Here is a 16,946-nt window from a genome sequence, read left to right as displayed (position 1 = left end):
ACTAGCATTAGGGACCTTACTTAGACTGCTATACTGTACAGTGACTAGTTCCACTTGATTTAGAAGTGAGAGAGAACTGTGGACCGTGGCTAAAGCACAGAACTGCGAGTCAGGAAGGTCCCGCGTAGAGCTAGATTGCATATCCCTTCATTCTGTTCACAAATTGCCCAAGGAACGGTGCCTTTTTCATCCATTTGTTAGTTTATTTGAAACTGTTCTGCAGTAGTTTTGTGCAACCAAATTTTAGCCCATGAAATTGTGAGTACTGCATAGTTGCACTATGAAATTGGTCATCTCTGTCGAAGATATAGGTTCTGTTTTTTAATTTGATGAACTACACTTTGAGTTACTTCTGACTCTGTCCAGAATGAATGTTGTTTCAGAATTCAGTGAATCTCGGCTACAGGCCCAAATTCTTTCTGTGAACAAAACTGGCAAAACTGGATTTGCATCATCATTATCATCATGGCAAATCCCAAAGGCATGGCCTCCTTGCAGATTGAGCACCATCTGGATCGAGCTCTGGCTAGGTGCTTCAGGTGGTCTGGCAACTGGGTTTGCATGAATGTGTACAAAAAATGGTGAGACCATGGTAAAAATTAAACTATATTTAAAGAAGCCAATATATTCAAAAAATTTCACCCTCCTCTCTCAGGTGCAGTCTTGAGTTCTAATGCTGGCTCTCACTTCTTTGGCAGCCTCATGAAACTCATTTAACTAATAGTCTGTTTCCCCATCTGTAAAATGGGGATAATAATATTTACCTTCTTCACAGGGATATTGTGAAAATGAATTAATTGGAACATGTTTGAGGACTCCATTGACCATGGAAAGCTCTAAGTGCTAAATATTATTGTTCTTAATGAAAAACATACCTACATGGGCTATATTATTTTTCTATGGATCTTATTTTTTCTTTATAAGGCTAGATGTATGATCATGTGCAATAACAATTAAAAAAGACTAATCAGACAACATACTGTATAAGCATGTGGCCAGGTTTAACAGTACACATTTTGACACACATGTAAATATGGGCAAAGAAAAACAAACCTGTCTTTTTCACTGTATATGATAGATAGACAAATTCTAAAGGGAAATGACACATTTTGTTATTCATTAACATCCAATGATCCTTTCACGCAACACCCTGGAGGCTGAATGCAGTGACAGCACAAAAAGGTATACACCCACCAGTACTTGGCATCAAGCACAGAAGCAGTTTGCCGGAAACAGAGTTGGCATATATTCCACAATAGTATGTCTCATAGGTTTGTTGGATGGCAATTCATAGACGTGTCTGACCATTCAACAACATACCAAAATGTTGACATTTAACCATGTGTGCCTGCTGCCAATCATTCAAGTTTCCCCCACTTCCAATTCTTATCCTGCTTTTCAAGGCTTTAGTCCACACTGGCACTTGGCATGTAGTGAACAGTGTATAAATACAGAATGTGTGTGAAGTACAAGATAGAAATGCTGATTAGCAATGCAACCACAGGTCAGAGTAGCATTTTATCTTGTACATTGGTGTGAGATGTTAGCTGCTATTAAGAAGATATTAAGGAATAATGCAGAAAATAGAATGGCATACATAAAGTAATGTTACGCTCTCCCCTTGAATACTGAGTGGGTTCATTCTGATCTCAAAATAGTGTAAATCAGGAATAACTACACTGGAATTAATGAAGTTACTCTTGTGTAAGTGAGATTAGAAACAAGTCTTCTATTTTATTTCAATCTCCTCAAGATCAAACCCCCGTTGACTTTAATGGAAGTTAGATCAGGCCTAGTATCTTCCAGAAGAGAAAGATCTAGAGGGGCCAATAAAAATTGTTAGAACTCCAGTGAGAGTTGAGGGAAAGATCTTCCATAAAAATAATTGGGGAATGTAGAGTGGAAAGATGAATGATGAAGAACAGAGCTAAGGTGTGTTCTGTGATCCTATTTATCCTTTTCCCCAAATGTAAAAACACCAGGGCCATAAATAATGGAAATGACTACATATTCAAAACTGATTAAAGAAAATTAATCAATGGGGATAAGTGCTGCAGAATGTTATTAATTCAAACAACTTAGTAAAGTGGAGGCAGAACTGGAAGAGCGCAGTGTCTGAACAAGATAGTAGTGGTCATGCCAGTGCTGTGATGTAGGGAGGGACGGAGCTGTGAAGAGCCTTGAAAGTCAAGATAAGGAGTTTAAAGCTGATGTGGAAGGAACTTGTAAAGGGACAGGGTGAAGGACACAATATGGCTGAGGTGGCAGGAAAGGAAGATGAGTTAACTTGAGACTTAATATAATAAAGGAAGTGTCATTGGCATACATCACCCATACTTCACACAGTTTCTTCTGTATATTTTATTGATCTCCAGCAAGGAAACCCAGTACATACACACCAGAGAACTATAGCTGATGCATACACTCTGTAAGGACAATGAAAAAATCTTACTAATGTGCAATTGCTGTAAACATAAAACCAAGCCAGTACATTGTTGTCAAACGAATCTGTTAAAGACAGATAATTCACTGTGTGTCATATGTAGCTCACTTAGGGCCAAATTTTCAGCCCCGGGATACTTTATTTGCTTACTTTTGCAAGCATAATCGGTTGTAAGCTTATGATTGGGTGCACATCAGTTTTGTGTACATAAAAATCAATTTCCATATACAAATCAGGCAGTTTGGTGTCACAATATCCTGAATGCACATGCAAAGAAAATAGGTGTGAGGTTGCAGTATTGTTGGGGAAGTAATCAATTTTGGGCACAAAATTCAGCTTGCCAGATTGAAAACTGGCTCTCAGAATGTATCCTGAAAAGTCTCTCTGACTGTACTATTCATAGACAAGCTTCGCTAGTTTCTCACATATAACATATGTATGTGTCCCCCTGCAGGGACTGACTTTCGGCTAAACAATTCAATGCTAACACAAACTGGTCTGCTCTTAGAGGCAAGCTCTCTTTAAAAGAAATTTGCTTCGACATTTGTGTTGCATTGTCTTTTGTGAGAAAAAAATATTGAAAGGGATTGATGAGCCACAACTGTTGTCAATCATAAATGACATCATTTTTGTGTAATATTTAGAAGATTAGTAACATCTGCTTTTTTAAATATGGTTAGTAGCAACCCCTCTAGCCTACTTCAACCATATGGGATGCCTTGTATGCACAGCTAGGCACTGTATATAGCAAAATCTATGGTTAGAGAAGAAACATCCCTTTCAAATAATGGATTTTAAAAATAGGAATAACAAACTTTGCCCTCTTCCTAATTTGGTCAAAAAGAGCAAACTTAAAACCACACAGCTGAATGAAGATTGCTGTTAAAAGACAGCATTACATTATTATTATTTATTGATGCATCTTTGTTCTGCAGAAAAATCCGTGTTGGGTGACGAGGGCAGCCAGGCGAAGTTAGTACAAAGAAAGCATTTTGATTTTAAATGCAGCCTCCTCGTGTTTGTTTCTTGGTGATGGGCAAACTGATTCTCAAACCATGAATAAAAAGCTTGAGTAGATGCTTCAGAAATACAGATTGCCCGGCCTATACAAATCCCAATCACCAGTTTCTGCTCTCAGTTCCAGGGGTGTGAATCCACAGGCACACTGTTAATCTCAGTAGACGTCCTCTGGGTTTACAGTGTTGGGGAGTTAAGCAGCAGAATCCGGTCCCAATGCTTTAAAAGAATAATGAAAATGAGCACTTGCAGAATGAACACATCTCAGGTGTATATGTGTATATATGAAAGATTAGCAGCCTTCCCCCATCACTTTAAGTGAGTTATGGGACAGGGAAGGCTGTTGTACTCCCAAAACCCACCCCAGACTTTTAATAGCTCCTCGCCAGCCAGTGCTGTGGGTGTCTTCCCTGGGCCTCTGGGGTCCGCTGTGGGGTGGGCTGGGCCAGGAGTCCAAATTCCACATCCCCTTTCCTCTCTGACAGGACTGGAAGCAGTACCAGCAGTCTGTGCCAGAGCTGAGCTCAGAACAAGCCAGGTCCTGATCCCTGCCCCGAGATAGCCTTTAGTGAGAGACAAACACCCGGCCTGCCGCCACACCCTACTTCTCAGGAGAGGATTGGCCCATTACCTCCCTGCTCCCCTTCAGTATGAAACTGGTCAGCTCACCCCCCATGAGCAGCTGTGGCCTCACCAGAGAGGAAGAAGTGGGGATCCTGATACAATTTTGCCCTGAAAATGACACCCCTGACTACTGGTTCAGGCAATTTGAACAGAAAATAATAGAAGGATATGAATGCAGCTTCCTCTGGCTTTCTGAACATGGAGTCACTCCTTGTAGGTTATGTCTGCACTGTGAGCCAGGGGTTTGATTCCCTTGTTCCTGTGCCCATACATTGAGCTAACACCAGTATAAACAGCAGTACAGATGCAGGAGCATAAGTAGCAGCTGTGGAGGCATGGGTGAGTCGTGCCGAGTACACACTGACTGATTTCACGCAGGTTTGTACTTGGCATGACTCAGTCTCTGCTGCTGTTACTGGTGCTACTGTGGCTACACTGCTATTTATACTCACGCCAGCGTGATGTATATATGTAATGTATGATGTATATATGTAATGATGATTTAACTGGGAATTGGTCCTGCTTCGAGCAGGGGGTTGGACTAGATGACCTTCTGGGGTCCCTTCCAACCCTTATATTCTATGATTCTATGATTCTATGAGAGATAGCACAAGTATTTGTACACAGACTGGGGAATCGAACCCCTCTCTCATAGTGTAGATGTAGCCTTAGACTTTAATGCTAAACTACAGAGTTTTTAAATAAGACCCAGAAGTTGTGACTTGGAGTTGTTTTCACTGGAGCTTCAGCTTTCACCTTGGGTATCGCTCCCCTTTACTTTAGTCTTGTCTCTAAAGACATTACTGAACATTGTTAGCATAGGGTACATGAAATATGATTTTTTTCCCAAGCTCATGTCTAAATCAGTCAGATCATATCACTCACATGGAGCAAGGTATCCTGGAAATAGTCTTAAACTAGTATTAAACATACAGTTAAATGCATCTAAATACAGTCTACACAGTATATCCCTAATTTCCTTTCTTATATTTTGTTGCTAGGTTGTGACCGAAGAGTCCGCTTCATTAGTACCTATTACAGTTTTGATAAATTAACAGCAATTATATCTGCTAAAAATGGGCACGTTTCCAAAACATCTGGTCAGAGTGGGTCATGACTGGCCCCTTCCTCTTCTCTGAGGAACAGTTGGGACTGATGCAGTTCCAAACATTACAGTCCCCAAGGGAACGTTACTTTACCTAATGTACTGGCTGAATGGCACGCTTCACTTCCACAACACCTGCTTACAGACTTCTAGCTGCCACTCAAACCCAAGCCAGCAGAGCATGGGAAATTGGGAACAGTGGGAAAAACAAACACAAAATAACTTGGGAGAAGATGACATGGTGAATGGGAATATGAGACACTAAAAAACATACACTCATAATGATGGAGGAAAGAAGGAAGTGACCAGCATTTAAAGAGACAAATGTTTGAGTAATAACGATTGATAATTGCCCTCTTTTCTACAAAGGCCAGGTGTCCAATGGGTTTCTTTCATGCCTGTGATTACCAGTATACTATAGCCCTGACACAGCACGAACCATTTCCCTCTCCTAAAGAAATTAATTGTACACTACTTATAGTTGTTTTGCTAAAAATGCATCACATTGTACTCAGTGAGCATTAGCTAGAGTGCAGATGTCTGGGATGGACAGGGTATGGGTTTGGATCCAGGATTTCAGTATGAAGAGCTTATAATAATACAGTGATCACTTACTAGTTTTGCCTTAGATCAATAGATGGGGTCACAATGTTGCCTGCAGTGTTCCCTACACTAGCTATAGGGCAGCCGTTCTCAGATTATCATTGGCACTACGGATGGTGGTTTGTGCAGAGCTAGTTGATCACATAGTGCTACCTCTCCTTGTTTCCAGCTATGAAACTGCACAAAATGCACAGATGGAAATACATTGAGGATGGGATTCTCAACAGTGTTCAGACTAACTCAGCTCCTAGCTGCGTCAATGTGAGGTTTACCATTGACTTCAGAGGAAGCAGAATTAGGCTAAGTCTGAGCACTTTAAAAAAAACCACCTAAGTACTTTCCTAATGCTACTGTTCCACTTGAGTAATTGCTCACCTCAGTAGCCAAGTGGGACTTTCATGGACCCGGGTCAGAGACACCCTCAGGTAGAGGGCAGGCAGGGATAATTCTTGGCTGAGAGCAGCAGTGTTCTATGTGCCCTTTCTTTTCCCCACCCCTTTTACATCTGGTTGGTGGTTTCACTCTTCTCCTCCACTACCCCTTTCCCATGCTTCATGGCATGGAGAGGAAGGGGTGTTGAGGGGATCACATGCTGCATCTAGGTATGGACTCTGGGGCTTGTCCTGCCAACTGGTCTGCCATTGAGTGGTGTAGGTGATGCAGGATCAGATCATTGGTTCCCATCTGGGGTGGAGGTGATACAGTTAGCTTCCCAGTCAGGATGACCATTATAAGCTCCCTGTTTCAGAACCTCCCTTAAACTAGAATGGTATATCTCCTATGATAATGATTTTGGAGTCTGGAAAGGATTTTTCCCATGTTGGTGTATGTTAAATTGTAATAGTTGAAACTTTGGCAGGTTCCAGTATGGCTAGTGGGCTTAGACTGATCCAGTTGAGGCTGCCTGGACATTTGTCTGGTGTATTCCCAGTGGCATGGAGAGGGGCTAAACCTATACATCTGCCACAGCTTGTGGCTTCTATCAACTAATTTCTTCTTCCTCCTGCATGGAGGAGGGCTGAGGGATTGGGACTCTGGCTTCTAGGTAAGGTCCCTTGTAAGTCCTGAGAATGCAGAAGGGTCATGGCCTTCACATTCACCCTCAGGTTTACAATACAGTTATTACTTCCCCCAAACTGTCTCTCCAATGACAGACTTTGACAGACATTCAGCAACAGCAGCAGATCAATATAAAACCATTTCTGTGCCACTGAAAGAACAGAACATATGACAGGGTGGGAAGATTGAAATAAGAGAGCCAATGTAAGGAGATCTATTGTAAGTAGCCTATTAAAAATTTAACAGTTTTTGTATCTATTTGGTTCTTTCCCTTTTAAGTGGATTTCCAATCTAACATCAATCTTCCAGATTGTTCCCCTTTTTGTCTTCTTTCCCTAATCCACCTTTTCTCATTGGCGTCTTCTGTAAAATAGGCCAAACCCAAAGAATTGCTAGATGAGTATGGGGAGTTAGTTTCAAGTTCCGAAAGTTTTTTCCTTTTCAGTTTTGTTTCCAAGGCAGATCTAAAAGCTGAAAAAAAAAATTTTCTGTTGCACAGGAGGATTAAATCCCATGAGAACATTCCTTGTTTATACAAATGTAGCCCACAATGGAGGAAATACCATAAGAACACTGAAGTTTTAAGACACTTTCAGTAATGGTCGAAATCCCTCACTTCTTGTGACATTTCCTCAATTTTGGGCCGAAATCACACAAAAAAAGATTGTAAGGCTTTGGCACCATTGATTCCAAACCTGAAACCTAGCCTCAAATCCCTGTTCATAAACCTTGGTTTAAATTAATGCAAATCCTGAATCCATACACTACTTCCTTGCCCCATCTCTAACTGTCACATGCTATTGTATTGTAGCATCTAAGTAATATACTTTGTGAATTAATGGGCAGGGATTTTCTGAAGAGCAGTGCAACTTAGAACTTCTCCCTCAAGTTTGAAAATCCCACAATATACACCTCCTTTGTCCCTCTCAAGTCAGACTGAAGTCTACTTGCAATTTCCTAAATCCAGGTCTTCTACCCAGTCAGCAAAATATTTTTTGGCCATGTTACTGAACAAACTCTTCATATATTTTGGATTTTTTTAAATTTAATTTTAAATGTTTTAGACACTAATTTCACAGTAATAGCAGTCACTGCTTAGCTAGACTGGCTTAAGAACTTCAAACAAAATGCTGATTTGCAAATTAACATGCCTGGACAACCAATAGAGATGTCAATTGAAAAACAAATGACAGAGTATCATGCCTCCAAAGCAGGCATTGTTGTGGAAATGTAATCAAGTATACTCACTCTGAAGGATTTGATAACTGGATTAATGTTTGATACATTACTGACCACACACTCACATACACACACACAGTCACCCTCATAGTTAACTTTTCAGTCATGCACTAGAAGATAAACCTGATATCAGTGTAATTCCTGGCTAAAAATGCCTTGACGTGTCAACTGCTTTGCCAGAAATATGGTTCTACTTACAGAAGGTGCTGTTACTCCTTATTTGCCAACTCAACAATAAAATCCAACAGGAGAATACATAGCTCAAACCTTTTTTATACACATAGTGAGACCATAACAAATTACACACACAATAGCCCACAATAGCTTTTTATAAAAAGCCTGGCATAACACAACCAACTTACTATACAGAATGTGATCTTGTATGAATTAGTGATGTGTACATTGTTCTGCAAAAGACACAAACCCCTCCAAACTGAGCAAGTTCATATCAACTGGATTAAACCTGAACTTCATGGGTTTGATCTGCACTGAGCTGAATATGCAATGTCATCAGGTTGTGGCAGAAGGTGATATTATTTGCATTGTGTTGTTATCTCATTGCAACATGACACATTGCATGACACATCAGGGGCTTTATGCTCCAGGAGTCCAACCCAAAGATGGAAAAGGTAAGGGGGGAAGGAAAAGTCCACCTACTTCCTCTCTCCAGACAGCCTGTCCTCTTCTACCCACAACAACTTCATCCTGAGACTCTAATGTGAAACCACTGGGCTCTCCTAGGACAGGTGGCTGCAGAACAGAAATTAAATTCTGAGCAAGGGAGTGTTCCCTGTAATGTTAGCCATGTAGTTCCTACATAGCTTCCCAGCCTTCTTTCGTTATGGTGAGATCCATGTCTCCAGCCATATCTGCCATGTATTCACAATTCTTTTTAATATAATTTCTTTTAGTTCTTCTTGGCCTGTGCGTGAGCAGTTCATTGCAATTATTTCAACATTTGAAATACCTACCATTTAGATCAGACACATAGGTCACAGGGTGTGTTTCTGTGTCCTAATAGGATGTATATAATTCTCGGAATCAGGTTTCCAGTAGAGCTGGGCAGAACATTTTGGGTGAAATGAAAGGGAGAGAGAGAGAGAGACTGGCACCCTTATGATCTAGAGCCTGGTGGCTGGGGCACCAGCCTGGAATGTGGGAGAATTAGAGTACGTCTACACTGAAATAAAAAAAACGTGGCACCAAGTCTCAGCACCCAGGTCAATTGACTTGTGGGGCTAAAAATTGCTGTGTAGATATTTGGGCTTGGGCTGGAGCCCAGGCACTGAGACCCACCCCCTTTCATGGGGTTTCAGAGCCCAAGCCCGAATGTCTATACTGCAATTTTTAACCTGTGGGCCTGAGTCCGCTGACTCTGGCCAGCTACTACCATGCCATGGTCTTTTACTGCAGTGTAGACATACCCTAGGTTCATGTCCTTATTCTGGCTGATTCAGAGTGATCTAGCTTGAAGAGCTCTTCTCTGAATCAGGCAGAGCAGGGACTGGTTCTCCCATATCCCAGGCCCATGCCCTACCCATCAGGACAGACACAGACCTTCCTGAATCAAAAACCTCAGGTTTTGGTCCAAAAATGGACTTTATGACACAATAGCATGTTTTTTTGTTAAAATGTTTGAAATAGAACAAAATCATTTTGTTCCAATCTGGAACAAAAACAGATTTTGAAACCTGAAGTTGCTGTATAATGGAATTGTTGTCCTCTGGTCAGGTATAGTTTCCAGGGCAACAAATGGCAATTAGGAATTCAAAATTCATATCCCACATGTATTCATCAGTATTGTTTCATAATTTGTCCTTTCTGCAGGCACGCCTGCCAGCAAACTGATTTACCATAGTATTCATGGAAAGTAGGCAACAAACGGGGTGCAAACCAAAACTAAGCAAATTTGTTTAATTATTTAAATCAACATTTGGTAGGAAAGATTTTGCCCTTTCATCCCAGCTTCATTCCATCTGTCCTCTGAGTTAGAGTGGAATGAAAAATAAATGTTGTGAAAAAATTTGAAATACTGAAGTTGTTTTCATATCAGAAGATTCAAAATTGAGCCGTATTTTATTTTTTTTTAAATGTTCAGGACATTTCTTAATCATCATCAATGCCATTACCAAAACCCAGTGTCCAGCACACAAACGAAAAAGTAATAAACTGATAAAATGTTGATAACATTGATTCAAAAGTCACAAATAAGTGCTCAAAATGAAAAAAAATGAAAATGTTTTCACTTAAAAAAGGCCATTTTTAACCAAAAAACCCCAAACTTTTTATTTGAAAACTTTCAGCCAGTTCAACTCTTTCTTTTTTTTTTGGAAACATGTTAATAAAACATGGAAATTTCTCAGTGTTAATGATCTTGCATAGTAGAAACCTAACTCTTTAAACTACCTGCAGTATATTAAGACCAGATCACACAGTAATTAAAATGCAGCTACTTCTGGGGTGGAATGGGATCTTGTTTAATATGCAAGAGAACCATTACACATGATTTTATGACAGGAAGTGAAAACACACTGTATTGTATTGAAAGGACTCTTTGATGGGTGGGTAATTTCAGAAGGCTGATGACACTATTACAGTTGTTTGCACACCACCAAGATATTTCCATGATTAGTTGCGTGAATCTCAGTATGAATTCACTACAGCCATGCTCATAACTGTTACTTGCCACGAGCATTTGCACATTTCTACTGTATTATATCCTATTCTTGCTTTTCTTGTTAAGTGAATACCTTAATATACGGTTATTACTGATTATGGCCCCAATGCTGCAAATGATTATGCTCATGTTATGTGTGCGAATAATCATGCTGAAGTCAAGGGAAGTACAGAGTATGTAAAACTAAGCATACGTATAAGTGTTTAAAAGATCGGGGAGCATAATATGAAGCATAGTAAAATATACAAGAGATCCAACAAGGCCAAGATGATAGGGCTATAAGAACCTACATATATATATAAGTACTGAATACTACTTAGAGTTTTAAATTGGCTTCATAGCTATTCCATACATGGCAGGTTTAATTATATGACATTCCTTTTTCCTTGTCTTCCAACTAGCATGTTACAGTAATACCTGTTGCAGGGAGATGTGGTTAACATTGCGTGGGCCCCATGGCATTTTTTTTTTTAAAGAGAATCCCTAATCCCTGTTTAATTTTATGAACTGTCAAAATGATTCTAAACATCTCTCCGGTTTGCATTTTCACCTCAGGACAGGAGTCCAGAGGTACAGATTTGTTGTACAACAGTGGACTTTAGGCAATTTTCATCTTTTAATGCCTGCAGCGTCTGAGGTTGAATTTGTAATAATCACCAGATTATCTCTAAAGGATCTTTCTGTTGTACTTGCAAATGGTTCTGCAGGAAAATGCAAAAGATATAGTAGGAAAATAATTGATTAGAGGCAGGAGATCATTTTGTCACATAATCCCAGATGGAAAAGAAAACAAATGCTGATTTTTTTTTTTGCTGATAGTGTAGAAAAGACCAATTCTTGAGATAGTTGCTATTCCAGCTAAATCAGATGCTGATCTCAAGCCCCTGGTTAGATATTAGGGTGTATTCGAAAAAAGTCCAAAAAAAGTGAAGCTGTGATTCAAATCTTACTTAGCACTCAGGGCCAGATGCTCATCTGGTGTAAATCAGTATAGTGGCAAAGAAGTCAATAGAGCTACATTGATTTATACTATGGATCTGGCTTTGAAAAAGGGATATGTGTTGCAATTATGGGCCAGATTCTGATCCTCTTACTCACCCTAAGTAGCAATTTATTTCATTATTGGTCCTACTTTCTTCATTGGGACCACAAATGGAATAAAGTGCTACTCATGGTGAGTAAGGGGAACAGAATCTGGCCATGTGTCTGTGAATTTCATATAACATTTGTATGAAGGAAAGGCATACAGTGGGACTGATCTGAATTTGTGTACACCTGTTTTACACCAGTGTAAGTGAAGTGACTTACACTGGTACTAATGAAACTGGCATCAGGCTTGGTGTGTGTGTTCATTATTACAGTTCACTGAATATTTTATTTTTGCAAATAAATGAACCCACTTTCATTTGCACAGCCAGGACTTGATCCTCATCCCGGTCACCAGTAAATCCAGAGGAGTTCCAGCAAAGTCAGTGGAGTTACTCGGGATCTACACCAATATGACTGACCACAATCAGGTAGCTGGAGTGCAGCAGAACATTATTTAATAATGAGGCATTGATTCAGATGTTCACTCTATCCTTATGCTAAGAAAATCCATGCCTATCCTGGTCTTGAAAAATGCTCAGAAGGGGGGGAGGTATTTTTCGGTCTGATGGTTAAATCAGACAAGTGGTGGAAGGATGAAGCACTATATCTTTTTAAATCTCCACAAATAGCCACTCCTGTCCAGCTAAAAAGTACAAATGTTATAAAGTGGGGAAGTTCTAACCCTTTGTACGTTGTTGCTGAAGTCTGAAATATCACTTTCACTTCTAAACAGTTAGTGAAATTAAAATGAAAGTCAAAAAGCAAAACAGGATATTGAATTTATGTTCCCATTGTTTTTTGAGGAAGGGGTAGAAAATGGGGAATATTGGGAAGACATATGAGCAAAATATATATCTGTATCTAGATATATAGAGACATTAGGTAGTCATCAATTATTGATGGTGCATTGAAAGTATAAGACTGAGGTAGAGTGTTCCATTTGTTTGTTTTCTTTGGCCAATGCCTTAAGTAGAATAACTTATGAGAAGTGTTAGCATTCATCCCTTATACTTTTTTTGTTAACAGGTTAGCACTCGACCAATTCACATATCCAAGGCTCTATCCATTATTAATCAAAAGAGTTAAAAAGTCAATCCAATCTAGTTATATACAGTAGTTCGTGTGGTTTTCAAACCTTTAAATAATTAATGGTGTCATCACTTTCCCAGTGGATGTCAGGCTGTAGAATGTCTGGAATCAGAATCCCACTGGGAAAAAAAAGCAACATAGTCAAAAAAGTAGTAATTTCTTTTTAATAACAGCAACTCCAGCCTATTGTATCACCACTACCAGTCTCTAGAGAGATCATTTCAGAATATAAAAGAGAAGTTTCTTGTATAAAAGTCCTTATCGGATCAAACAACCCTGGCAAATCTATATCTATAAGTATATCTAGCTAGCTAGGTGTGCATGCTAGTGAGCATCTATATTTAATACATTTATCTCTAGATCTCTATCCATTTATCTGTGTACAACTCTCTATAATGTATCATATTCAAATTTTTCATAATCTTCAAAGATCCCTTTAGCAAATTATAAATAATTATAGTTTCTTCCTCCAGAATTAGTTACCAGCATGGCTGAGATGGGCATTCGATACAACTCCCCATTTTTCAGTAATTATTTGCTTTCTTTTCGTTGAGGCTATAATTTCCCATGACTGATCATCTCAACCTTAGACTGATTTTTTTTTAAATGTTTGAACAAAATCCAACAAGACATTTTGATTGGAGAATATTTTGGAAGGTGCAGGTGTAGTGAGAGGGGCAAAATCCTTCTTATGAGCTTTCTGAAAATATGTGTTTGTTTTTAAACGATTTAAAATGTTTTGTTTATTTTTTTCAAAGTTATCCATGAAGAGAAGTCACTTTAAATTTAAAAGTATGTTAAGATATAATGACATGATTTTAAGTGACAGAACATCATATTAATATACCAGCTCTGCAAGTGAAGGACATGATTTTCCATATTGAGTAAGGTATTCTGATATCATTAATTTAACATGTAAGACGTTTGGGATTTTATCTCAATCTAGATAAGCACTACTTCTTTCCCATTTATCACAAAAATTGAAGGAGCCCATTATATCTGACCAGCCTCTGTAGTGGTCCCCAATGTCTACATATTCAAGTTTTTTGTCAACTCTGTGCATAAACCCCTTCCTATCAGCTAAACTTGCCCATCCCACTGCAGCCCCAAATCCCCAAGCATTTCACTTACGACAAGCCCAACTTTAGAATCATAGAATCATAGAATCATAGAATATCAGGGTTGGAAGGGACCCCTGAAGGTCATCTAGTCCAACCCCCTGCTTGAAGCAGGACCAATTCCCAGTTAAATCATCCCAGCCAGAGCTTTGTCAAGCCTGACCTTAAAAACCTCTAAGGAAGGAGATTCTACCACCTCCCTAGGTAACGCATTACAGTGTTTCACCACCCTCTTAGTGAAAAAGTTTTTCCTAATATCCAAGCTAAACCTCCCCCACTGCAACTTGAGACCATTACTCCTCGTTCTGTCATCTGCTACCATTGAGAACAGTCTAGAGCCATCCTCTTTGGAACCCCCTTTCAGGTAGTTGAAAGCAGCTATCAAATCCCCCCTCATTCTTCTCTTCTGCAGGCTAAACAATCCCAGCTCCCTCAGCCTCTCCTCATAAGTCATGTGTTCTAGACCCCTAATCATTTTTGTTGCCCTTCGCTGGACTCTCTCCAATTTATCCACATCCTTCTTGTAGTGTGAGGCCCAAAACTGGACACAGTACTCCAGATGAGGCCTCACCAATGTTGAATAGAGGGGAACGATCACGTCCCTCGATCTGCTCGCTATGCCCCTACTTATACATCCCAAAATGCCATTGGCCTTCTTGGCAACAAGGGCACACTGCTGACTCATATCCAGCTTCTCGTCCACTGTCACCCCTAGGTCCTTTTCTGCAGAACTGCTGCCTAGCCATTCGGTCCCTAGTCTGTAGCTGTGCATTGGGTTCTTCCGTCCTAAGTGCAGGACCCTGCACTTATCCTTATTGAACCTCATCAGATTTCTTTTGGCCCAATCCTCCAATTTGTCTAGGTCCTTCTGTATCCTATCCCTCCCCTCCAGCGTATCTACCACTCCTCCCAGTTTAGTATCATCCGCAAATTTGCTGAGAGTGCAATCCACACCATCCTCCAGATCATTTATGAAGATATTGAACAAAACCGGCCCCAGGACCGACCCTTGGGGCACTCCACTTGATACCGGCTGCCAACTAGACATGGAGCCATTGATCACTACCCGTTGAGCCCGACAATCTAGCCAGCTTTCTACCCACCTTATAGTGCATTCATCCAGCCCATACTTCCTTAACTTGCTGACAAGAATACTGTGGGAGACCGTGTCAAAAGCTTTGCTAAAGTCAAGAAACAATATATCCATTGCTTTCCCTTCATCCACAGAACCAGTAATCTCATCATAAAAGGCAATTAGATTAGTCAGGCATGACCTTCCCTTGGTGAATCCATGCTGGCTGTTCCTGATCACTTTCCTCTCATGCAAGTGCTTCAGGATTGATTCTTTGAGGACCTGCTCCATGATTTTTCCAGAGACTGAGGTGAGGCTGACTGGCCCGTAGTTCCCTGGATCCTCCTTCTTCCCTTTTTTAAAGATTGGCACTACATTAGCCTTTTTCCAGTCATCCGGGACTTCCCCCGTTCGCCACGAGTTTTCAAAGATAATGGCCAATGGCTCTGCAATCACAGCCGCCAATTCCTTCAGCACTCTCGGATGCAACTCGTCCGGCCCCATGGACTTGTGCACGTCCAGCTTTTCTAAATAGTCCCTAACCACCTCTATCTCCACAGAGGGCTGGCCATCTCTTCCCCATTTTGTGATGCCCAGCGCAGCAGTCTGGGAGCTGACCTTGTTTGTGAAAACAGAGGCAAAAAAAGCATTGAGTACATTAGCTTTTTCCACATCCTCTGTCACTAGGTTGCCTCCCTCATTCAGTAAGGGGCCCACACTTTCCTTGGCTTTCTTCTTGTTGCCAACATACCTGAAGAAACCCTTCTTGTTACTCTTGACATCTCTTGCTAGCTGCAGCTCCAGGTGCGATTTGGCCCTCCTGATATCATTCCTACATGCCCGAGCAATATTTTTATACTCTTCCCTGGTCATATGTCCAACCTTCCACTTCTTGTAAGCTTCTTTTTTATGTTTAAGATCCGCTAGGATTTCACCATTAAGCCAAGCTGGTCGCCTGCCATATTTACTATTCTTTCGACTCATTGGGATGGTTTGTCCTTGTAACCTCAACAGGGATTCCTTGAAATACAGCCAGCTCTCCTGGACTCCTTTCCCCTTCAAGTTAGTCCCCCAGGGGATCCTGGCCATCTGTTCCCTGAGGGAGTCAAAGTCTGCTTTCCTGAAGTCCAGGGTCCGTATCCTGCTGCTTACCTTTCTTCCCTGCGTCAGGATCCTGAACTCAACCAACTCATGGTCACTGCCTCCCAGATTCCCGTCCACTTTTGCTTCCCCCACTAATTCTACCCGGTTTGTGAGCAGCAGGTCAAGAAAAGAGCCCCCCCTAGTTGGCTCCTCTAGCACTTGCGCCAGGAAATTGTCCCCTACGCTTTCCAAAAACTTCCTGGATTGTCTATGCACCACTGTATTGATCTCCCAGCAGATATCAGGAAAATTAAAGTCACCCATGAGAATCAGGGCATGCGATCTAGTAGCTTCCGTGAGCTGCCAGAAGAAAGCCTCATCTACCTCATCCCCCTGGTCCGGTGGTCTATAGCAGACTCCCACCACTACATCACTCTTGTTGCACACACTTCTAAACTTAATCCAGAGACACTCAGGTTTTTCTACAGTTTCGTACCAGAGCTCTGAGCAGTCATACTGCTCCCTTACATACAGTGCTACTCCCCCACCTTTTCTGCCCTGCCTGTCCTTCCTGAACAGTTTATAACCATCCATGACAGTACTCCAGTCATGTGAGTTATCCCACCAAGTCTCTGTTATTCCAATCACGTCATAGTTCTTTGACATCACCAGGACCTCCAGTTCTCCCTGCTTGTTACCAAGGCTTTGTGCATTTGTATATAAGCACT

The 16,946-nt window shown here is 40.8% G+C and overlaps 1 protein-coding gene across 5 annotated transcripts in view; it reads right to left on the bottom strand.

Annotated features, from left to right (window-relative positions):
* Positions 1 to 2,346: 2,346 nt before the first annotated feature.
* Positions 2,347 to 16,946, bottom strand: part of LOC142072580 (uncharacterized) — a 36,752-nt gene continuing 22,152 nt past the window's right edge. For 3 of the 5 annotated variants that reach the window (XR_012669072.1, XR_012669070.1, XM_075129860.1), the window contains 3 exons: positions 12,992 to 13,064; positions 8,748 to 8,840; positions 2,347 to 3,679 (listed from right to left, as the gene is read on the bottom strand). Coding sequence is in view for 2 of the 5 variants with exons in the window: in XM_075129860.1 (XP_074985961.1) it covers positions 3,638 to 3,679; positions 8,748 to 8,840; positions 12,992 to 13,064 (208 nt within the window). In the remaining 3 variants the exon portion in view is untranslated. The other 2 variants (XM_075129861.1, XR_012669071.1) reach the window with 2 other exon arrangements.

This window comes from Caretta caretta, chromosome 6, assembly GCF_965140235.1.
Source record: "Caretta caretta isolate rCarCar2 chromosome 6, rCarCar1.hap1, whole genome shotgun sequence".
In the NCBI taxonomy this organism is placed as follows: domain Eukaryota; kingdom Metazoa; phylum Chordata; order Testudines; family Cheloniidae; genus Caretta; species Caretta caretta.
This window is presented reverse-complemented; position numbering and strand designations above follow the sequence as displayed.